Consider the following 24,395-nt stretch of genomic DNA (forward strand, 5'->3'; position numbering starts at 1 on the left):
ACACTAATTCATTATAATGTGTCACAGGCATATTTAAATGATATTCTGGATTTCTGCAATCCTCCCAAACCTTCTTTGAGGAGTAAGAGTCCATAGGAATAATATTCACAAGTGTTCGTACAATACCTGTACAGTGGAATCTCGGTTCCCGAACGGCTCCGTTGTCATACATTTTGATTCTCGAGCGCTGAAAACCCAGAATTGCTTCCATTTCCAAACATTTTTCAGAACCCAAACGTGCAACATGGATTTTGTTTAAGAACCAAGGTACCACCATCTCTTGTTTGGAAGCCATTGTCAGCCCAAATGCATGGAACTCCTCTATAACCAAAATTGACAACTTTATATATATTGGAATGAAACAAAAAGTAACCTTTTGAGGGTTATTGCTTCGTATGTAGGATTTTAAAGTTGCCAGCCCAAGTTTTAGCACTTTTTCTGGGAAGATGAAATACAAGCAAGACAATATCTCAAGAAGTATCAATTCTAGCCATTATTAAAGACTGTGTATTTTATTCTCTTTAAGTAAGACAATTCATATATTTCCAGAATATCTTAAGGTGTCAAATTTAAACATTCTGAAGGAGACAAGTTTGCTATCTGTCTTCAGCGTATCTCTTGGTAAACGTCCTAATGTCTTCTGTAAACACTGAGACATGAAGTGGGAACCAGGAGCTGCCAGCAGTTCCTCAACAGTTGGGTCCTCCTGTCAAAAATTACAATTTATCACTGGGAGACATGTGATCTACAAACACCAAATTAATGTGTGCTGCACAAAGTATAAATTGGCCACAATAAGCTCTAAAATTATGCTTAAGAAAGTATGGAAATTGAATGCATTTTAAGGACACAATTTTCTTATCTTTACTTTTCATTTTGCAGCTGAAGACAAGTAAGCGTGTATATAATTTCTGTGCCCAAGATGCACAAAGTGCCCAGCAGTGGATGGACCGAATACAGAGCTGTATTTCAGATGCATAATTAGGAATTTTGCTTTGCTGCCAACAGCAGAAAGGAAATGATTCTGTATGCAAAATAAAATCATTTTGGATTATAAGAAGATTTGTTATTGCAGATCAAGCAGCCTTATTTCAGCCATAAATACTGAGAACATTGCCTTTCCTTAACCATATAGCCTGTATTATGACTCTCCATCTGGAGAACACTCAAAATCAATTAACTTCTCTGCCTGCAAAATGGTTCTCTTCAATAGAATTGCAGGCCTGATGATCAGGCTGCATTGTACTGGGATATGCTGTTATCTCAGACTTGCTATTTATGAACAGTTTCTTCCAAATAACTCAATTTTCCAGTGTTTCAGAAAGGGAGTCAATTGTCAGGCTAGTAACTCTTAGACAGCATTATTAAAATCTTCAAGACCCATTAAGAATTGTATCCAACAGATGCATAAACAGAATACAGTTTGCACAACTATTTTTTTCCTCTGAAAAGCCTTTCCAGGCGGCTGAGGGACCCTACTGAAAAATGTTGGTTGTGGTTGTACAGGACTGTATAGTGGGAAGAGGGAAGTGTCTATAATCAGGCTCATGCAAGGTTCCTCAGCCAAATTTCAGGTATTTTTTCCCTCCCCACTACCACTCAACACAACACAGCCCACATTTTTCAGGAGACTTCTCCAACACTCTGAGCTGCTGCACTTCCCAAAAGATTATCCAGAGGAGATGGAAATAATGGATTGTGCAGGCTATCCTCTAGCCCTGTAACCATGGTTTGGAAACCAATATATATATGCATGACAGAGTCTTAAAGCATTTATTATAGACACCAAAAAGTTTAAGAAATGTTTCTTTCCTGGTATTTTTGTCTCCAGATGTATCTAAATATTTGAAGGATACATCATTTTTTATTTACATTCTCTTTACCTGTGGCAGTAGATAAATGAAGACAACAATAAAACTGACAAAGGTCAAAACCTTCTACAAATCACTTGGGAGAAAAGCCTAAGAAATATAAAAAGTTGTATATTAATTTATGTGCTGTTCTGCTCAATGTAAAATGAAATAACACAATGATAAATGCACTAAACAAAACAAACACTTGCACTGAAATCCTTGAAAGCAGACATTTGAAGGATAGAGGTAAATTATTTATAGCAGAATGCTAGCTAGATAACAGTGATTACAGATAAAGAATATGTACATAATTGGGCATAATATGGTGTGATTTGATACTTTAAAAACATTTTTGCACATGAATTGGAAGAATGTTTTTAGATTTTTTTACATTTGCCAACATTGTGTTTGTTCATCTTAAAAATCTTTGAGGAATGTTGTTGGTTTTTTTACAGTCCAAAATTAATAACAAGTTTGACTTGGTGCAATCTGTGATGACTTTGAGTGTGGAGTCTCTAGATAGCTAACATGTCATGTTTTTGTTTTAAGTACTAATATGTTTAAATATCAAACTAATATGTCAGAGTTTGTACATACTGGTCAGTATTTTCTAGTGTTTAGTAATGTTGCTTGTAACTTAATGGCTACATTCACATGTCATGCTAAATTATGGTCAAGTGTAACAATGACAAACCAGCAAGCGTTGGGCTTGCATGCTATTCCCTCATATTCTGGTGCAGCAAAGAGGAACAGCTCAAAAGCTTCCCATTCAAACTATTTTGTCTTAACCAGGCATCCCCAAACTCTGCCCTCCAGATGTTTTGGAACTACAATTCCCATCATCCCTGACCACTGATCCTGTTAGCTAGGGGTGATGGGAGTTGTAGTCCCAAAACATCTGGAAGGCAGAGTTTGGAGATGACTGGTCTTAACTGTAATTAGTGAAAACAAGGCAACTTCAACCTGTATTTTACAAAGCTGGGTTATTTTCACTAATGATAGTTAATAGCAGGTACAGTTTAGGAATCGGACAGAATATTCAAATGTGGTTGATGTAAAAGGGAAGAGGGAGCTTTCATTCTGCTCATCACAAGTGTGCTAGAGGTGAGGAAGGAAGCATATGAGCCCAAGGTTCATTGTGGCTTTTCATTCTAACATCAAACCATGGTTTACAATCTCATGTGAACTGGGTCACTACCAACTAACCAAACTGACTTCATTTATAGAATTTCAGTTACTGAAATTGTTTACCTTTTTTTTAAAAAAAACCACTACTTTTTCTATATTTTTTAAAGTAAATAGTGAATACAGATTTTACATTGTACTCAGACTAGGAAATACATCTGTTTTAAATACAATGGAATCCCAAAAACAAACAGGAATGAAGGATTTTTCTAGCATTTTCAGCCGATAAACCGCCACCTATGAAAAACGGTGTTTGCACATTCATGTGTTTTTCTTTGTGTATGAAGTACTTTTATATGTACTTTGTATAATTATTCTGTTCTACGGTTGTTTAAAATGTACACTACTTCTATGGTTGTAACTAGCCAATTTTAATTATTTTATGTATGTTACATAACTAGTATGCTAACCAACTTGTAATAAAGATACTTCCTAAGAAAGCATCCCTTCTTTCCTCTACTGAGTGGTATACAATAAATACCTTGCCTCATATAACTGTACAGTTAAATTATATTCCAAATAACACTGTAATAAAATTCATATTTTTATACAGGCAAGTGCCATCTTGTATGTGGAAAAGACTTGTTCTTAAGTGTGTTTTATCATCATTAAACTCACAGCATTCTATTAATACTACAGGCAGCCAGTAATATTTCACTATTATTACTTGCTTAGAAAAGTTGTGCTTCTGTATTAAGTGAATACAAAAAAATCCACATGCAACATGAATATGGATACAATATACAAATGGCATGTTCAACAACAGTTGATTACTTGAGCCTTTTAGCAACAGAACTGCCTTAAGAAGGCTTAGACATCTGGCATTCATCCTCTGTAGGAAAATAGTTGGTTAGGAAGCATTTTCATTGAGTATTAACACTTCATCAGAAAATCTATTCTAAGTATGCCCTCCAATTTATCTTTAAATGTGCCCTCAAACACTGTGTAATTTAGGGCATAGCTGCCAACAGCAAGTTTTTGTGAAATTTCTATGATAAAAAATAGAGCAAGTAAATTATATAGCCCATAAACTGGTGACATTTTCTATTCAGATAGTGCACTATTCTTGGGTTTCTTTGCATGCAATATAAGCGTCTTATGGTGGTGACCTTTGTACTTGTTTTGTTATTTTCCTAATGTTCAAATGTTTCACAATCTTTCACATCCCAGATATTAAATTTAATGTAGATAACATAATTTTGAGTAGTTTTTCTGATGAAGTATTAGCAGTCACCCGTAGCAGCAGATGCAGAAGACACTCAGACCATCTCCTCCGCATCTGCTGCTTGCTTGTCACTTTGACCTGTGATGTTCTTGTAGGGCAGTTTGGCTCTGCAAAGGGGTTTTGCTTCCTAGAATGGCCAGCCAGCCCTGACTTGGCAGTTCCTAATAGCAGGCACCTTTGTCTGCCTTAATCATCAGCTCCACGGGGATTCTGTAGGGTCGCCCTCAAATTAATGATTACCTGGTTAGTTTGACTTGTGGATTGGATTGATTCCTGGGTGAAAGGCCTAGCCCAGTATTTTGATTGAGAGGCAGAGTGCTGGGAAATGGTGACCTGATAAGAGCATGGCAACCATTCATGAACACATCCACAAGATATATGGTCGGTGGCAGTGTGATCTGTTGGGCAATTGTGTTGGGAGCTTCTTATTCAGGGTCCTGAGATTTGGAAGCGAATGTGTGTGAGACACAGTAGAGGAGACTGATGGTGACCCTATACAGGTGACCACTGGTAAGGGGGCCATTGGGTGTATGGGTGATCTAGATGTCTACACAGGACATTCATTACAGGCACCTGGTGGCCAACTGAGTTGGTGCTACTGTTCAGTTTGATTATGAATGAAGGAACCTGCCTAGCCTGTATTACTGAGACCTGGGTGAGTTGGGCAGAGTGGATTTGACTCAAGGTTTAACAGATATCTGGTGCAGCATCCACCTTGTTTTGAGGTCTAGAGAAGGGGCGTCTCTGTGGCCCATAGAGCTAGTGTCTTGTTCACCAGGAAGCCTTTTCATTCTGGGGTGGGCTATGAAGGCCTGTACCTTGGTGGCCTCAAGGTGTGGTGTTGGGAGAATTCCATGGCACTGGTTTTGGTAGCTCAATAGCTATATCAAGTGTACGGTAAGATCAAAACTTCATGTTCTCCATGAAATCCACGGGGCTGTTCAAAGTTGTCAGCAGCTCAATGCATAGGATGTCCCATACATACCCTGATTTGGTCTTTACCTCAGGGTGTGAGGGGTGGCGGTCTGAATATGGGTGGGGAGGGAGAGATTTGAATTAACTGTTGTCATGGTCAGACATGGTTACGTTTAGTTTTACATCATGTGTCTTCCTACAGTGGTGAGGGGTCCTTCATAGTGCCCACTGCCAAAGACTTATGGAATTAGAGGAATTTATTAATGCTTTGGGGGATTTTCCAGAAGTCAGAGCCCGCAATCCTGCTAATACCTTCATTTTACTATGGAATACAGTGGTATCTCAGGTTAAGAACTTAATTCGTTCTGGAGGTCCATTCTTAACCTGAAACTGTTCTTAACCTGAGGTACCACTTTAGCTAATAGGGCCTCCCACTGCCGCTGCGCCACCACTGCGCCATTTCTGTTCTCATCCTGAAGTAAAGTTCTTAACCTGAGGTACTATTTCTGGGTTAGCGGAGTCTGTAACCTGAAGCATCTGTAACCTGAGGTACAACTGTAGCAGCAATCCAGCTGCAGACACTCATGAAGGAAGCTGAGTATCTTGAACCATTTCTGTTTGGGTTCAAGCCCAGCTCTGAGACAAAATTAGCCTTGGATGAATGACCCTGGTTGGTTGGTTGGTTGGTTGGTTGGTTGGTTGACAACATAAAAAAAAACATTGCTTATCTCTCAGTGGCTTTCAATACACTGATCATGGCATCCTCCTGGACTGTCTCTGTAAGTTAGGAGTTGGTGGCATTGTGTTGCTGTGGATCCCTAATTCTTACTTTTGTTTTAAAATACTTTTATTATACTGTTTTATGTTGTATTGTTTTAATGATATTGTTTATTGTTTTTGTGTTGTACACCACTTTGAGATTTTTAAAAGTATTAAATTGTTTATAAATGCTTTTACATAAATATTCTCCTGCCCCTTCCAGCCTGCCCCTTCCAGCCTTAGGGGTTTTTTTGGGGGGGGGGTTATCGTCTTGCGGAAATTTCGTCTTGCGAGGCACCGTTTCCCATAGGAACGCATTAAAATTTAATTAATGCGTTCCTATGGGAAAAAAGTCAGGGAGCGCCGGTCGGAAGGGGCGCCGGCCGGCACCGGAGCCGCGCGGCGCCGCATTTTAAGGCTGCAGCGAGCGAACTGTTCGCCCGCTGCAGCTTTAAAATGCGCCGTAGCTAAAAAGGCTTACCTTTTGGCTCCGGTGGGGGGGGGGGTTCCGAGTCGCGTCCGCCATTTTGGATCGACTCAGACATGCGCAGTCGATCCAAAATGGCGGACGCAACGCGGAAAACACCCCCCCACCGGAGCCAAAAGGTAAGCCGCGCCCCTCCCGACCGGCACGGCGCCGCGTTTTAAGGCTCCGGCGAGCGCTGCAGCTTTAAAACGCGGCGTCGCGCCGCAGCTAAAAAGGCTTACCTTTTGGCTCCGGTGGTGGTGGGGGTGTTTTCTGCATCGCGTCCGCCATTTTGGATCGACTCAGACATGCGCAGTCGATCCAAAATGGCGGGCGCGACGCGGAAAACACCCCCCCACACACCGGAGCCAAAAGGTAAGCCTTTTTAGCTGCGGCGCGACGCCGCGTTTTAAAGCTGCAGCGCTCGCTGGAGCCTTAAAACGCAGTGCCGTGCCGGTCGGGAGGGCTTACCTTTTGGCTCCGGTGTGGGGGGGTGTTTTCCGCGTCGCGCCCGCCATTTTGGATCGACTGCGCATGTCTGAGTCGATCCAAAATGGCGGGCGCGATGCAGAAAACACCCCCCCACCACCGGAGCCAAAAGGTAAGCCTTTTTAGCTATGGCGCGATGCCGCGTTTTAAAGCTGCAGCGCTCGCTGCAGCCTTAAAACGCGGCTCCGGCGGCTCACAGTGGTACCTCGCCAGACGAATTCGTCTTGCGAAAAACAGCCATAGACGAATTCGTCTCGCAAGTCAACTAAAAACTCGCAAAACCCTTTCGTTTTGCGAGTTTTTCGTTGTGCGAGGCATTCGTCTTGCGGGGTACCACTGTATAACTGGCTTTCTTGATTTTTCTTCTCACTTGCAGCATCCTGCTACATCACAATTCCACAGAAATTTCTCTTTCACACATATACACACACATCTTTGCAGGGCACATACACAACTAGTTTTTTTTAAAAAAAGTATGGCAAAGTACTGTAAAGCCCATTTCACACATGACAGAGAACTATGAACTAGTTCTGCATGATAAGCCATTTGTGTGAGTGATTCCGTTTTTTAATTGAAAAGGCACATCCAGAAATACAGTAGAGCATACTAAAATGAATATGAAAGACTGAAAGAACTAAAAACAGGAATGAAAATAGGAGACTATGAGAAGGAATGAGAGCAAATACCGGTATAAAATGGGCTACTTTGAAAATCAGCTGGAAAAGCAGCTACTTAGGAGCAACAATGTTAGAATGGAAATGTGCTACCTGGATATGTGAAATTATTACTACAGCAGCAAAAGCTAATGAGTCTGTTTGAATTTATCTCGTGTAAATTGCCCTTTACAGATATAACAATACAGAAAGAGTGTTTGTATCACCTTGTATCTCTCCAAATGCAAAGCCTGTTGTCAGATCACATCTTCAGCTCCAAGTCATTGTGTGCGTGCTGGTCTAAGACCTGCAAAATAGGCCCAGATACTGGCTTAGCATGCTAGTGCAACAACATTAATATGTTATTTACAATGACATTTCATTTATTTTGCTTCACTGTCTCCATTTTCCAGCTGGAATAAAATAACTGTACATCATTATACTAAGTGTGTCATACTAATCGATTTCCTCTTCCTATCTCAAGCACAGGATTGTCTCTAATTTATTGGAAACAAAATAAGCAGACCTACAGCATCCTAAATCTGTGAATCAAAGTACACTAAATGCAAAAAGTTAACAGATGTGGGGGGAAGTGGCTTAGGATAAAGTTTAGCATCACCATCTATGCATGTAATTTTCTCATGCCATGTTAGTATAGTGATTTCATTATTAACATTCCAATATGTACAACCCATCATAGCCAGGCAGAGTTATCTTTATTTGATCTTTAAGTGTCCTTGGGCTGAGTGACTACACGTAGTGTCCTTATTTTTCATATCTGCTATCATACAAGAGTTTTGGCTCTTTATGGCTACCAAATGGTCACTTCAGAAAGTTGAAATGCTGAGCTGGTTTGTTTGCTTTTTTTAATCCCTGCTCATTCCAGGAATAACTGTCACACCTTCTACCTGGCCTGCTGCCACATGATGTTCATTTCTTTCAAACATTTGGCTCCCACATGATCTAAAGTCTAGTTCTGTAACCACATTCTTAAGCAGCAACATGATATTGCCATGTTCCCCCCCCCACCATTGTGCATGATTCCTAATATTGCATCCATATGAGAACATTACAGATGGTTAAAGTCCATTTCTATAACTGCCGCTGTGTGACGGTGCAGTACAACATATTTATCTAGATTGTTTTGCAAATATTAAACCCCACTTTCACTTGGTGAACTTCAACCATTTTTACCTTTGCCCTAGTTGAATCATCCTTCTATGCTTTGCATTCTTTTCCCTGCATTACATGATATTATTACATAAAAGCTTTATGTGGCTAGCAAACAAACTGCCAAATAATTTTGGCTAATATTTAAATATAGTGTCACATAGAAAGGACTGTATTTTGACATTGTGTTATGTGGATGGAAAATATCTGAGGCTGGCAGTTAGCAGATGCAGGCTGGGCCAACCGGGAATTGTTTTAATGGACTATTTTAAATCTTTTTTAAATGATTACTTGTTTAAAATATGAACCTAAAATATGAACAGTAATGTAATACAATCACATTTATTTATTAGGGAAGAGCAGAGCAATCCACTCCCTGCTCCCCCACTTTATGCCAGACTTGGGAGTAGGGGCTGGATTGAGCAGAGGCATCTTCTCCACTCAGCCCTCCTGGCTGAGCTGGACAGCCAGCCTGAGTAATACAAACATCATCCCATCAAGGCTGATTTCCCTCCTGCCAAATACCTTCCCTCCTTGGGGTATCTCCTGCAGAGCACTGAGGAAAGCCTCCATGTCTAAAATGTTGGCATCTTCTGTCTCATGAGTCAACGAGTACACCTCCACTCAAACGGCTGCATTAGCAGCAATAAAGTGACCTCCCTGGGGCACAAGCCTGGACAGTGTGTATGGAAGTTCTGGGCTTCCCAGACAAGACCCTCCCCCTGGCCTTGCTGATGTCCAAAGGAAAGCAGAGCAATACATTTGTTTTGTGTTGTGTCCTGCTTTGGTCGTGGTTCTGTTTTGTTTTCATTTTTCTCCTTTTAAGCTTTACTTACTCTTTTTGAACTGTATGTACAGTAAAAACGAAAATAAAATATATATTTTTTTACCAGGTTTTACATCTGAACCAGGCCTAAAACACATCTTTCTTTAATTACAGTCAAACAGCACGGCTATTAGCGTCCTGATGGCAGATGGTCTTTATTTTAGGACAACCTCTGGCCCCAGCAAGCTAAGTGCCGTGCAAGGACACTGGGAAACCAAGGGGGCAACAGGAGCAAAAACCCTGTATGATGTCGGACATGTTTTGTGGGAAGCTCTCTTGGGAAACATTGCTACATTAATCAGGAATAAATTGCCACTTTTGCTCTGCTGATTCACAATCTTGCGTGGGTGTGTTAAGATATATACAAGAAGGTTTGAATCAACTTATTTTTCTGGAGTTGCATAAGATCTTGCATGTTTGACAGATCTGGGTCCAGAGATTTTCTTGAGATCCTTTTTACTATTAGTTTTATAATTGCACATATTATGACTTTCCTACTTTCTGTGTTTTTCAGCTCAAGCTTTATTTTTGTTTCTTCCAACTTTTCTGTGCAGAACATAGCTCCACCTTCCTTAGACAAACACCAGCTGTAAAGCACTGCTGCATACTTTGACCTGTGCTTGATGATAATACCGAAACATCCGTATTTGGAATTTTACAACTGAAAGACCCTGCAATGAACCTCCAATAAACTAAAAAAATAAACAGAAGGGTCACATTCTAAATTGGGGCAAAATAGCAGATCAGGTTGCTTTTAAAGTTCGGGGTGCATAAGCATGTGACCTGTCATAGATACCACTTGTCACACGGTTTCAAGCAGTCTATTTCCAAACCTTGGTGGGTGAGTAGCGAGCCATGGCATCTTCTAGCTCCTTTGGTCTTTATTTGATTAAATATCAAGAGCACTAAACATTTTCTTTTCTCGTCTAAGGTTTAAAATAGCTTATAGTGATGACACATATTAATTATCATTTCACTTTACTGAAAGTGAAGTTAATTACGGTAGTTTCTTGGATAAATATTCTCTGGAGAGAACAGATTCATACTCAGCGTGGGTCACTTCTATGTGGTTGGTCCCACGTTGCATTGCTAACTGAATCAGGAAGCCATTGGTAGCTTCAATCTAGTTGTCAGGAGCCGAGGCTGCCATCTTGATAACACAGCACACAAGTTGTAATTAGCTTGAAGATTTATTGCAATACAAACAATTAGCCTTGGATGTCTAACCAAGCATCTGCCTTAAAAGTCAGTTGACCCTTCTGGGGAATGTTTCCGGGTTCTGCAGAATATCCTGAACCTATTACCCTTACGCTTCCGGGTTTGTTTTCTGTCTAAGACCTTTCCCATACGTCTGTTCTTTGGGCTCCAGGGGTTAATTAACTCCTCTTCCAGTGAGGAAAAGCTACGCCTCCTGTTTTCCGAAGCTGCCTGTGCTTTTTGAGCTGACTTCTCTCCTCCCACTCTCTGCTGACACCTTATCTTCATTCCATTCTGTGTCAGGGGGATGAGGACTGTTCCCAGCTGTCTGACTGCTTCCAAACTCCTGCTGTGTTCTCTGCTTGGGGCAGATGTGTTCATGACACTAGTCCTAGCTTTCATTTGACTGTAAGCTACAAGGGTAACGAGTCTTGCAATGGTGTCTTAAATTATTATACCTCTCAGACCTGACACTCTGAAGAACACAGTGTTACCCCTGTCAATGGGTTTCAGCTGACATACTTGAAAACCTGGTAGATGAGTCAAGAGACAGGGAAGGACAAATTTCCCCATATTTGAATGATCTTGCTGAGTGAGTTGCATTTGCTTTGTGGCAGGTGCTTGAGGAACCACCTTAGCCAGCCATGTAACCAGAAGGTCTTGGTACCAGATGGATAACATCAAGACGCATTACCTTTAGTCCCTTTTATTTGGCAGTAACAGAAATGTACGAGAAAATCATTTATTTTTCACTTCCTCCAGAAACTTTTATAATGAATCTTTCAGCTGCTGCATAGAGACATTCAATTTTTGTCCTAATTATTTGTGGTCAAGAAATTGCCCTGGGGAAAACTTTATGTGCTAGGTCCACTTTGTCATAAATAGGGATAACCACATCCGGCAGTAGTGGACTCTTATGTTTTCTTAAACCAAGTATGCACTTAGAAGAACAAATGACCTAATCATCTTCCCTGGCCTAGACAAGTAATGGAGCTCCACAACTGAGCTGCATCATCTATATTGCCCGTCCCCCCACCCCCCCATGCAGTTTCCCAGTTCTGGTTTTATTGGTGCGAGACTCAGCCAAAGAGGAGCAGTGCCTGAACTGCGTAAGTACAACTGCGGTTGTACTTATGAAAAGTCCTTTATAATTTTCTCCGATCTTGGTGTCATATCCAATTCAAACATTCAAGTGTGGGAGATGTCCCATATAGGGCTACATCACCTTAGGATGCATGTATATGGGATGCATATTGGAAAGTGCTCCCCATGTTAACATCTTCCTGAGCATGGATAACTTTCATCATGAAGGCTTCTATCCTCCCTTTTCATTAAGGTGTAAGCTTTCTAAAGCTTTTTGGGAGTTTTATTTTACTACAGCCTAGGAGTCGGGAACCTATGGAGGTCTAGATATTGATAGACTACAACTCCCATAATCCCTAACCATTAGCCATGGGTGGCTGCAGTTAATGGAAGCTAGAGTACAGAATTTAGAGGACCAGAGGTTGTCCAGCCCTGCTGCATACAGCTCTGCCCCTGTCATTGTTATTTCCTAGGTTTGGTGTCCTGGGGATGAATCCTTGCATACATGTTTGACATATGAGTACTGTCAAGTTATCAGTGAAAAAGCCACCACAGATAAAGCAACAAATACATCACCTGCCATCATTTCAGATGCACTGCCATTCATATATTTAGCTAAGCACCACTGAGATAATGAACTATTACATAATGTGATAACCAAGCAACATTAAATGTGTGTATAAATCAGCCCTAAATGGTATCCTTAATTTTATCCAACCATGCAGCCAGGTGGACATTTAAGTGCTTAAACTGTCAAACTGTCATTCAGGGGGGGGGGCAAAGCTTGATATTTCAGAATACAGTATTTCAGCAAAATAAAAAATAAAAAATTCCTTCCAGTAGCACTTTAGAGACCAACTCTATTTCAGCAGTGAGCCAAAGAACCTTCAGTTCATACATTCTTGGATACTGTTTTCTCTGTGTGGTTCATGGGTTAAATATTACTTTCTGCCTGCCTGCTTCAAAGTTGTTTTCAGAGCTGGGAGAGCATTTTGATCTCAATCATTTACAATAGATGATGCCTGTCAACCTGTCAGACTCCCTTATTATCTTTCTATTATATTTTACCGATACCATCCTCTGTTACTACCAGGACCTACCTGGCTTCAAGTAAGTTATGAGTAGTTCAGTTATACTGTTGTCTTCACTTCTTCCCCAATTCTAGGAAAACAAAAGAGTTCTTTTTCTAAATAAACTAGAGTGGCAATTCCTCAAAGTTCGGAAATCTTCATGACTGAATATCCAACTGCCTCCAAAATTCATCACCTAATCATCTGTAGCCAGACATAAGATAGAAAACAAATGGTTTTGGGGAGGGAAACTGAGCTGCATACACTGTTTGGCAAAAGACAGGATTGGGGCAGGGCGATATCTGGTTTTCAACATTGTGATGTATCAACAGCTAAATACCGCGATATGCTGATACATAATGATGTCTGGAATGTATCTCAGGTGCTTCTTCACCTAGCCCTATTGAGAAAGCCCCAATGCCTCTTCAGCTCACGCAAGCCAGAGGAGCATTGGGGCTTCGTTAAACTGCTCAGGGCGAGCCTCCATATCGCTCCAGCTCACGAGAGCTGAGTGGGGGCTTCCTCAAAGGAGCAGGCAGAGTGAGCCCGAAAAGGTGCTCACCCAAAACCTTCTTGGACTCCATCTGCCTGCCTGTGCCTTTGCCTTTGCCGTCTGCAGGCAATTTAAGCTGCCACAATATATTGTCAGCTCAGAACCCTGTATTGCGATCTGAACACCATACCAGTTTCAGACAATTTACCAATGTATCACTCAGCCAGGATATGGAATGTCTTATAAGGCAAGGAATCTGCTGTTTTTCATATGACCTTCTCATACAGTTTCCAACCTATACATTTCCCTTGATGTGTAAGTACATTTTTTAATACCCATGAACACACTGTACCTAGAAGTTCTCTTATACCACTCTGAAGCCTGATTTAACAGTGCCACTTCAGTATCCTGAAAATATAAGAACTGTTGTCCCTCTTAATACCCAGAAGTGTTAGGAACAAATTGCTAATGGAGAGTTCTTAGTCACTGTCCCATCTGCGTCCTAAATAAACTGAACAAGCCTGACCAGTGGCAGGAAACTGAACACTGGCAGGCTTGGAAATCTCCCCAGGTTCTTGATCTTTTATTCTCTTCACAGCAGCTGGTCCCTTCCTCCAGTACCTGAATCCAATTTTCCCCAAAAAACATTGTCCAAGTAAATTGCTTCTAATCTACTCCAGACTTGTGGCACATGATAAAGTGCTGGCCTTCTCTCCTTTTGTGGTAGGGATGCGTACAGCAGCCTGAAAAGTTGCCATTGAGGAAGATTAAGCAGAGCCAGGAACAAAGTTAAGCTAGTTCTGCAACAGTTTGTAAAAGGCAGGTCCTTGACCACTCCACGTGGTATATTAACAAAGTCAACATGGCCCAAAGGTCAAGGTACAATCTCTAAATGCAACGTGCAGTTGCTACAGCAGCTTCTCCAGCATAAACGTTTGTGTGTTAACCCTCAGCTGGACTACTTTGTGATTTTAGGACAAGCCTATTAATTTGCGGAGTGTGTTTGGTGCACCCGGTAAGGTTGTCATTCAGTAAACTTCAGTTTGAAATGCTCACACTAATAAGATTTTCCAGGTTTTAATTGCTGCAGAGCTAAATGTGCACCAGGATACAGATCATGATTTACTTATTTTATGTATGTACATACCCCCTCATTCTATGCAAAAATTCTTTCAGGGTGGCTTACATAAATCTACTAAAAACAAAAGTGTGAAAAAATACAACAGATTTCAAAAATGCAACATTAGCAAATAAACAGCAGGATAAAAGCATCAGTGGCAGAGCATGTGGCTTGTACGTAAAGTATCACTGGTTCAATCCCTGGCATCTCCAGGTAGGAAAGGGAGAAACCTCTGCCTGAAACCCTGAAAGGCTGCTACTGCCTGTCAGTGTAGACAATATGGAGCTTGATGGACCTAAGGTATGACTCACTATAAGGCAGCTTCCTATGTTCTTTACTGAAACAGTTCCATTATGGGTTAGAAATTAAAAGTGCCAGAAAGATAACCAAGGAGACTCTTCCATAAAGAGAATGCCAAACCAAGAGCTCCGCTCTCAGCTGACAGGGCATTTGGACGAAGGCCTTCAAATATTACTGGAGCACACAAGTAGGTTCATGTTCAAATCAGCAAGTCTTCAGGTACCAATGTTCTAAGATGCACAGAGCTTTAAAGTTAAGCTCCAATATTTTCCTCAAAAATATAATGTATTATCTTGTAAGCTGCCTAGAGATAATGCTGTCCTATAAGACAGCTTAGAAAACTTTAAAATAAAATGGACTAGGACGGTAGTGCAGTGGTTTCAACACTGACAAAATGTGTGCCTGCTCTTAGCAGCCATGTTGTGGACAACCTGCAAATGTGGCCCCATTAGAGTAGTCTAACCTGGAAGTTACCAGAGCATGAATCGCCAAACATTATTCATTCATGCTAACAAATTTAAATGACAAAATAATGCTACTTTTCTGGGTAAAAATGCTCTACATTCAGCAATTTTATTAAATTTGTTTTTATCTTGCACACACCACCATTTAGGGTTCATTGTGCAATTTCATTGTTCTACAGTGTATAAATCATGGACTTGGGTTTATACTGTTAGATTAGTTAAGGATGGATTCCGAAAGATCCAGCAGATCTATAGCCTACATTTTACAATGTAGTACGGTGTAGTTGAATAATTCCCCTTTTATGTAGAAGCATCTCAAAATATATGAATATTTCTGCAAGGTAAAAATCAATATACTTAATCAACCTCACCAATTCTCCCCAAGTTTTATGCTCACCTTAGACAAAGCCCAAGGAAGAGATGGGTCTGCTTCCCCACCCACTCCACAAATTTTCTCTTCCTAGAAGTAATAGTATTTCGGTACTTGAGTCCAAGATCAATGCATGCCATAGAGCCCCTGCAGCTGTTGTTTACCATGTTGCTGCACATTCTGGTCCTCCATGTGCCTCTCTGTGGACACAAAATTCTTCACAACAAGCCGAGAACACGACTTGTTATGTAACTGGTGAGAGGCGGTAGCGGAGAATGAGGAGGACATGCAACCAAACAATCTACATCATGAAATTCCTGCATGACAATAGTGCTTCTTGTCTCCTTCTCATCCCAGACTCCCCAAAAGGTTTAAAATATGACTGAGCACATTAGCCTTTTTATTGGAAGACTGGAAAAGCACATAAGCCTACACAGAAGGACTTGCCAAAATAAGGCAAAACAAAACAAGAAGCTGTTCCGCTCAGAGGAAAGGGGCAGAGGCCAAAAAACTTGGGAAAGAGATTTCAAATAGGGTGAATGAGAGGCCTGGCCCAAGAGACAGCTAGAACCCGGGGGCTCTGGGTTAAGGCAGTCAGACATTCTCAGTTTGGCCTGCCAGTGGCCGGACCTGCACATCCTCCATCCTGAAAACAAATGCCTCTGGGTGCAGGCAACATGTTCCAAATCCACTCCCCACCCACACTTCAAACTGATGCTCTGTCTTCAAAAAAAAAAAAAAAAAGGCCCCACAATGGTTCAGGAGAGGATGTACAAAGCTGTTAAGGCAAGAAATGGCTACCACTGTAATGCAAAGCAGCTAAAGGCGAGCTTCTCCTCAGTGGTAGTGATGTGGTAAGACAGTGATGTGGTAGATCCATCTTTCAATGCAGTATTTCAACACATTGAACCCCGAAATCTGAATTACATCAAAATTATTACAGCAATAGCATTTCAAAAACTATGTTTATCTATAGCTATAGATATTGCAAAAGACAGAACGCTGCTTGCAAAACTTTTTTTAAAAAATCCATAAAGAAAAAGGAATGACTTGTTCTCTACATCAACAGGAGGTTGAAGCTTTAAGATCAGAGGCAGCAACAGCAGGAGGAGGGCACTTCTGCCCTTCTAGCTCAACTCAAATGACTCAAGAAGCCTTAAATATGCTGAAAGTACAACCACAAAGACATAATCAAACAAGCAGCAGATAAAGTCTTGCTGAAACAGAGGGTATCAGGTGGTGGCAGAAGGTAGGGAGCTGTCCAGATAGGTGTGCTGACATAGAGAAAGCCCTCTTGCACTTCCCACCCCAACTGCACAATTGATGGCAGCAGGATGCATGCGTGGAGTACCCCCCCCCCGTGACCATCATGACAGCTAAGAATTACATGCGAGTATTTAATGAGTATCCCTGAGTATCCCTTAGTCACGGTTATCTGAATGTATTATGAATAAAGCTCATTATTCGAGTTTAGCTCCTTTCACCTTTTTTTTAATTCTATGTAATATTTATGGTCTCTATACCATGGGATGCTCTTGATGCTTGATAGCCAACTGCAGTACCCCACTTGCGCAATGCACATCTGCTGGCTCAAGTGGGACTTTCCCTTTCTTTACTCCCCCTGTGGGATCTCACCTATTGTTTATTATTAACATTGGTTCTCAATAAAGCACTTTTAAGAGAAGAGACAGAAAGACTGTTCGTGTATTGCATGAATACAGTTTGTGACAGATCAGGAGCAAGGGGGGGGAGTCTTTCCCTACTTGTGAATGGGGATGGGGATACATTTGTTGCATTCTTATTTTAATGCAATCTATCTGATTTGCATTTCCTCAAAATATGCAAACCTCAATGCAGCCATCCTTCAAATTTCACACTTCTCTGAATTTTGTGATGCAGTTCACTAATCAAATATTGTGTAGAAAAACTGCATTATACAGGTGAAACTCAAAAAAATTGAATATCATGGAAAAGTCCATTTATGTAAGCAATTGTTTTCATTAGCTACTGGAGTTTAATATATGAGATAGACTCATGACATGCAAAGTGAGATATGTCAAGCCTTTGTTTGTTATAATTGTGATGATTATGGCGTACAGCTGATGAAAACCCCAAAGTTGAAATTGTTAATTTGGGGTTCTCATCAGCTGTACACCATAAGCATCACAATAACAACAAATAAAGGCTTGACATATCTCACTTTGCATGTCATGAGTCTATTTCATATACTGTATTAGTTTCACCTTTTAAGTTGAATTACTGAAAGAAATGAACCTTTCCACAATATTCTAATTTTTCGAGTTTCACCTGTATTTAAATTCCATATTTGATCTTACATTGCATATTTAAGTTATAATGTGCATAAAGTGCAAATTTATCCAATACAGCAAAATAGAATCTTCTGTGCATGTTGTTGAATACAATCTGTAATAAGCAACATGCACCAACTGAACTGGCTAGGTGCACCGTCTAAGCGGACACTGGGAGGGGGAGAGGGTGTTTCACAACGAACGCAGCTACTTAGTTATGACTACTGCTCAGCTGTAGCTAGTTATTATCAAGTTAGAACCATTGTAAATTAGATCAAAATGTTGTGGAAAATGAAATACTGAATGCACAACCCTGTACAAGTAGTTTGTTTTAATTTGGCTTCCATGCAAGTCCTTGCCATCTGATTGTGCCCTTGTTTATTCCTGACCACTAAAACCTGTCCTAAATAAACCAGAAAGTGTCTCTAGCCGATTGCCTCCTGAAATGACTGGCAGCCAGACTACTGTGACTTGTACTGTTTCTTCACTAAGAACTGGTACAGCATCTAGCATGTCTTAAGATTGGCTCTTTCCACCGACAAATATCTAACGAATGCCACAAATACATTCTCAGTCTAGCTACTGATTGATAATGATATGCTTCTATCATTTACACAATCCTGATCATTTAGCACAATCCTGCATGTCTACTCAGAAGCCAATCCTACTGAGGTCAGTGTGACTTACTCCCAAGTAAATGTGTATAGGATTGCAGCATTAATTTAGACAATGGGTAAAGGGTTTGTAATGCAGTTGCAGGGACTCAATATGCAGTTTGTTACAGAGAGAGACCCAAAAACCCTGTACAGGTATACAAGGGCTGCAAAGTAAAACTGAAGTGTTAACAGCAGATGTCACTACAGCCTCTACTGTATAATCACATGCTTGCTTCTGTACTGCTATACGATTTTGGGAATGCCTATGGACCTAATTTTCTATACTTGTCTGTCCAAATGACCCAAATGAGTAGCATTAGGCTTTTCACATAATGCCTGGCTACATTAGACATTTGATGAAATTACCAATGTTGCATCACAAAATATTCCTATTACAACTAAACTGCTGGATTAACAGACTAGTCAGAAAGTAATACTTTTCTCAGCATGTCAAATAACAGATACCTCTTAAAAAGAGGAACTCCCCTCTGAATTCCTGTTTTATACTCTGTCATTCAGGGCATAATTGCACTTGGAGAAAATGAAATTCTTCAAAAGCACAGAGCACATTTTGCTCTCCTTAGTGGGAGGAAACAGCTTGAGCAGGTGGGTGCTGCACTGCCTATCTTTTCAGATAGGACTGCAACGGAGTAGTGAAGAGGCTTGTAACAAACTGGAGAAAAATAATCTGAAGATGGGGTCCAATAAATTTAATACCCTTCCCCAAAACACAGAAGTCTGTAGTTGGGACTCTTCTTGTTCAGACCCTCTGCTTTACTACTCTTCTGTCCCACCTGTCCTTCAAGGACCTCAAGGCAGAATACATGTTCTGTGAGATTGGTTAGGCTGAGAGTGACTGGCTCATTCACTCAGAGAAGTTTACGTCCAAGTGAAGACTTGAACCTTGGTTGCCAATGTGGAGTCCTCCTGATTTTGGACTCCAGCTCCCATCCCAAGCACAAAAAACCCACTACATACTGCATCCAGCGGCATATTCTATTAAACTAAAGGTATGACCATAGTGATTTTTTGTATGCTCTAATATCAGTGAACAGAATGAGGCCTGGTACAGTCCATATCTCATCCAGCATCTGTCAATGGTTTTCCAAAAATGCTCAACAAAAGCTGAACAACTTTAAACTACTGATTTCTTAATTTTGGACTCCCAAAAGTAGGGGTCATCTTATACATGGGGTCGTGTTATACACATAAAAAATACGGTAATTTCACAACTCTTCTAGTTTTATAATGCCTGAGAGGAGAAAGTGAGTGAATGTGTGTGAGGAGAGTGATATTCAAAAAACTGCTGGAAATAGTATTGTAAGCAGGGCAAGTTCATATGTAAAAAACCAGAAGGGGAAGTTGAGGGAAGTCCGGGGGGGGGGGAGGCAGTGGGAAATTTAATCTGTTATTATTTGCTATGGTGTAATTGGGGGGGGATAATAATGTAAAATTCAATAAAAATTAAAACAAAAAAACTGCTGGAAATGAATGGGGAGCAAGTACTGGCGCAGACTCACACAGTCTCTAATTCAAAACTATGATGAGTTTGGTATGCATCGTATAGAACTAAGGCATCAAGTTGTATTTCCCAAGTCAAACTTGCCAATATATCTAACCTTCTGTCTGTCTTTCTGGGTTCACTACGGTTCATCTATGCTTACTTCCTGTAACAGTTTTTCTATTGGGTCATTTTTTTCTATTTACATTGGTCACTAAAGCCAATGAGTCTGTTATCAACGCAGCCGCAGCAACGTCAAGCCATAGGGATGGGACACCACAAAAATGTTCTTCTGTCCTTGGCTTCAGCAGTCATTTTCAGTTTGAATGGGTTTTTCGTTCCTTTACAAACCCCACAATTTATGCACTGAAGACAACACTTTCTTGTAGGAATCCATCATTTTGAATAAGCTGAAACACTGAGAATATTGAAACTTGGGGTGGTATTCAACTAAGGTTTACTCAGAGTAGACCTACTGGAATTGATGGACCTAATGATGTTCACTATTTTCAATAAGACTGCTGTGAGGGAAAACTTAGCTGAATACCACCGGTGGTTTTCTGCGGTGTTCAAATGTTGCTTGTTGGAAGGAATTCACCACACAGAACCTTCAATGCATAAAATCTCTTTCATAAAGAAACATGGCTGGGAAATGGTGGGGCACTTGATACTTTATGGGGCAAGCATCTTTTGGTGTTCACAGTGGTACACCCCAATAAACATTTGTGGCAGTGTATGTTTGTTATTCTGCAGTGGACACGTGTCAATTCACTTGCTCATTATTCAGCTCTGTCCATGAACAAAGGCCGCTGCCACATTGGGCATTTACTGAGCTACATTTCTCCCCACTCACTCTTCATAGGGCACTTGCATGAAGTCATCAACAAAACATCTGCATGAGGAACAGATCAGACCCCCAAGGAATGCTACAGGCCAACAGCCAGGGTGTCACAAGAATTCATTTCCTGAGCATCACAAACAAATCAATGTTTACTTGCTCTATTAAGAGGTCTTTGTCAACTAATCCTATATAGCCACATGTGAACGCACTTCTCATTCCACGCTATTTAACAGAAATATCAATTTTCTATCAACATGCAGTGGACTGTTCTATAAATTGTCAGCAATCCACATCTTATGTAATAGTCCCTTGTGAAAGTGTTCACAATACAGTTTATCTGGCATTGTCGGTGGAACTCATCTGTGTCTAATTCCATCCCTTGTTTTCAATTTGTTCAGGAACGATCTTTTCAAACATCATGGTGTGAAAACCAACCACCAGTTTCCAAAATGGACTGACCTCATTTGTCTGCCTTCAATGCATTTCATATGCTTGAAAGAATTCCCAACATCCTAATTTTCCCAGTAAGCCATTTATAAGCATTGACTAACAAGTTTCCAACATTCCATTTTGGGACAAAGTGAGTATATTGTTGATGCTAAGCCCATAAGCTCCTGAATGACATCACCCCATGGTTTCATATTATGCTAATTAGCATAGAATGTAATCTTGTGGGACACCATATAGTTCAATTAACCATGGTATCAAACTGTAGACCCTCAGCCCTCTAAGTAAGACAAGCACCAATGTAAACTGCTACCTCCAAACCCCATCCCAGTCAGCTATTCTAGAACCACCCGTCTAGTTACAGGTGTAGCTCATCAACAAAGATAACCTAATCATTCTATGTCCCATAACCAGACCTTAAACTAGATTGAAATTGATCTAGATAACCTGCCTCATATGGACCCGATACACTCAAAATTTTAATAAACCATTTGGTGTATGACAAAGGTAGAAAGTGATTCAGGTCTATGCCAGGGATGAAGAACCTGTGGTCCTCCAAATGTTGTATTATAACCAGAAAAGGGAGAACGGGATATAAATTCAGGCATTCACAAAAATAAAACAAACATGAGCTTCAATCTGGATAACTCAGTGGCATGGTGCTGAAAGGAGCATGGTGCCAACTACACAGGTTGCAGCCTTGGTCCCTGTATGGGACAGCTGCATATTCTTGCATTGCAGGGGGTTGAACTAAATGAACCTCAGGGTCCCTTCCAACTCTATGATTCTATGAAAAAACATTTTGCTTCACAACAGGGTGGAGAGAGCCATAGGTCTATACCAGGGATGGAGAATCAGTGGTCCTTCAGATAGTAAGTGTTGGACTACAACAAGGGTACCCAAACTAAGTCCTGAGGGCCAGATATCTGGCCCACGGCGATCCCCACCACCTGCTGCCACCGCCCGCTCTTACCGGCGCTGAGCTGCACAACTGCCCACTTCCAGGTTGGAGGAACACCGGAAATAGCTTGTGCACATGCGCAAGCGTTATTTCCAGAGCACATTCAGGTCAGAGGAGGCCCGTGCACATGCGCACAAGCTATTTCCGGTGCTCCTCCGACCCAGAAGTGCGCCAGAAATAATGTGTGCTCGCGCGTATGGGTGCGCGCTACCCTGCCCTCTGGCCCGCCGCGCGATCAGCACTGGAGACACCGGCCCGAGGTGCTGTAAGTTTGCTGACCCCTGGACTACAACATACAGTATTCAATGGGGGAAGGCTTAAATCCAGGCACCTGTAAAAATAAAAAGGTGTCACTGCATTCCAGAAATGTGAGTATTTTTTGGAACAATTTTATGCATGTTTACTTAGAAATAAGTCCCACTATGACATTTTCACAGTCACAGTCCTATGGTCCTTAAAGACTTGTAGATTTGCTGTGGCCTAGTGTTCACTTCATCAGCTACCCCAAGTACTGGCAGATTATACATGTACACGGCTGTGGAGGTAAAATACATAATTGTAAACAATGGGGACAAAAAAGGCCATTAAATGCAAGCAGTACACTCTATGACATTTCTGGGCAAAATTCACCTATATCAAGTTCAAGCTACTTAGAAATGTCACTGACTCTACTTCTCACATTTCTTAGCCTTTTGCCCCTACTGCTTACATAAGTTTTTCTTTATTCCCATATATAGACATGCCAAATGAGGATACACATCATATATCTAATGATGTAGGATCCAGGTCACACTAGCTTATACTAAAACAATGTTGTTGGTCTTTAAGGGCCACAAGACACAAGACTCTTGGTTGTTTTTAGAAGAAAACAGTATAAACAAATATATTGACTTAACTCAAAATGCTGGCAGCCAGTATAAAATACTTGAAGGGTACCAGAGGCCATTGTACCTAAGAATGGATTCCAGAGTGCAAGTCCAATCGCCTTCTAAATCCAGCCCCCAGACGGTCTGGGAATCAGCATGTTTTTACATGAGTAGAATGTGTGCTTTTATTTAAAATGCATCTCTGGGTTATTTGTGGGGCAAAGGAATTCGTTCATTTCCCCCCCCCCCGTGTGTGTGTGTGTGTGTATAGTCCGGCCCCCCACAAGGTCTGAAGGACAGTGGACCAGCCCCCTGCTGGAAAAGTTTGCTGGCCCTACAGCTTGAAAGCACAATCTTTGACTCAAATAAATTCTGGGGACTGTAGTTTGCCTCTCACAAATTTAGAACTCCCAGCAACCCTTGCACTCCAATGTTTTATGAAAATGTTTTATGAACACAACATAAGAATAGCCCTGACTCCAACGACACTCTCCCCCCACACATGATATCCAGCAACTGGGAATTTACAATGTGGGTAAAACTGCAATCCTATATCACCTTTCCTGGGAAGAAGTCACAGTGAACTGATAGAGTCTTACTTCAGAGTAAACAAGCATAAATTTATACTGGATAACCTGTGGGCTTTGGAAGGCCACAAAACAACCCCCCTTGCTGTATATAGAAAAAGGCAACATTCCCAAACCCGGAACTAAAACTCCTTTCAGCCCCAGCCAGCACCACTTTACACAGTCTCTGGAGTAAGCACCATTCAACCCAGTGAGCTTAATTCGAAACAAACGTGCATGAGATTCAATTGAAAATACTAAATAGCTACCATCCCTGAAGTGGGGTTTTTGGGGAGTCAGGCAAAGAGAAACCAGTGTAAAGGAACTAAGTCTGCTCAGCCTACAAACAGCTACACAAACAAACTCTACTGTGGAGGTTCCCACATTTTCTATCTTCAGGTCCATTTAAGGTGGCAAGAAGTTACTGAGGCCCACTAATCAGAAAATGGTGGTGTAGACCTAGTTTCAAAATGGTGGCAGCTGCAGACGTTGGCATAATTAGCTGACTAACGTCGCTGTCTACTGATCTTTCCATCTTTGAAAATAGCTTGATTCTTTCCCATAGTGCTTTCCCTATGGAAACAAATTCCCTACCTCTGTTTTCCACAAG

General features: G+C 41.0%; 1 protein-coding gene and 1 long non-coding RNA gene across 6 annotated transcripts in view; one reads left to right on the forward strand and one right to left on the reverse strand.

Moving 5' to 3' along the window:
- The window catches only part of SBF2 (SET binding factor 2), a 214,641-nt gene extending 213,584 nt beyond the window's left edge, over window positions 1–1,057 (forward strand). For all 5 annotated transcript variants that reach the window (XM_033152645.1, XM_033152665.1, XM_033152673.1 and 2 more), the window contains one exon: window positions 883–1,057. In XM_033152645.1, the coding sequence (XP_033008536.1) occupies window positions 883–981 (99 nt within the window). In that variant the 3' untranslated portion in view covers window positions 982–1,057. The remainder of the gene's footprint in view (window positions 1–882) is intronic.
- Window positions 1,058–1,148: 91 nt separating this feature from the next.
- The window catches only part of LOC117048628, a 42,899-nt gene continuing 19,652 nt past the window's right edge, over window positions 1,149–24,395 (reverse strand). The window contains exons 2-4 of the long non-coding RNA XR_004426861.1: window positions 12,922–13,095; window positions 7,773–7,852; window positions 1,149–1,961 (exon numbers count right to left, since the gene is read on the reverse strand). This is a non-coding gene — a long non-coding RNA (uncharacterized LOC117048628). The remainder of the gene's footprint in view (window positions 1,962–7,772; window positions 7,853–12,921; window positions 13,096–24,395) is intronic.

This window comes from Lacerta agilis, chromosome 1, assembly GCF_009819535.1.
Source record: "Lacerta agilis isolate rLacAgi1 chromosome 1, rLacAgi1.pri, whole genome shotgun sequence".
Taxonomy (NCBI): domain Eukaryota; kingdom Metazoa; phylum Chordata; class Lepidosauria; order Squamata; family Lacertidae; genus Lacerta; species Lacerta agilis.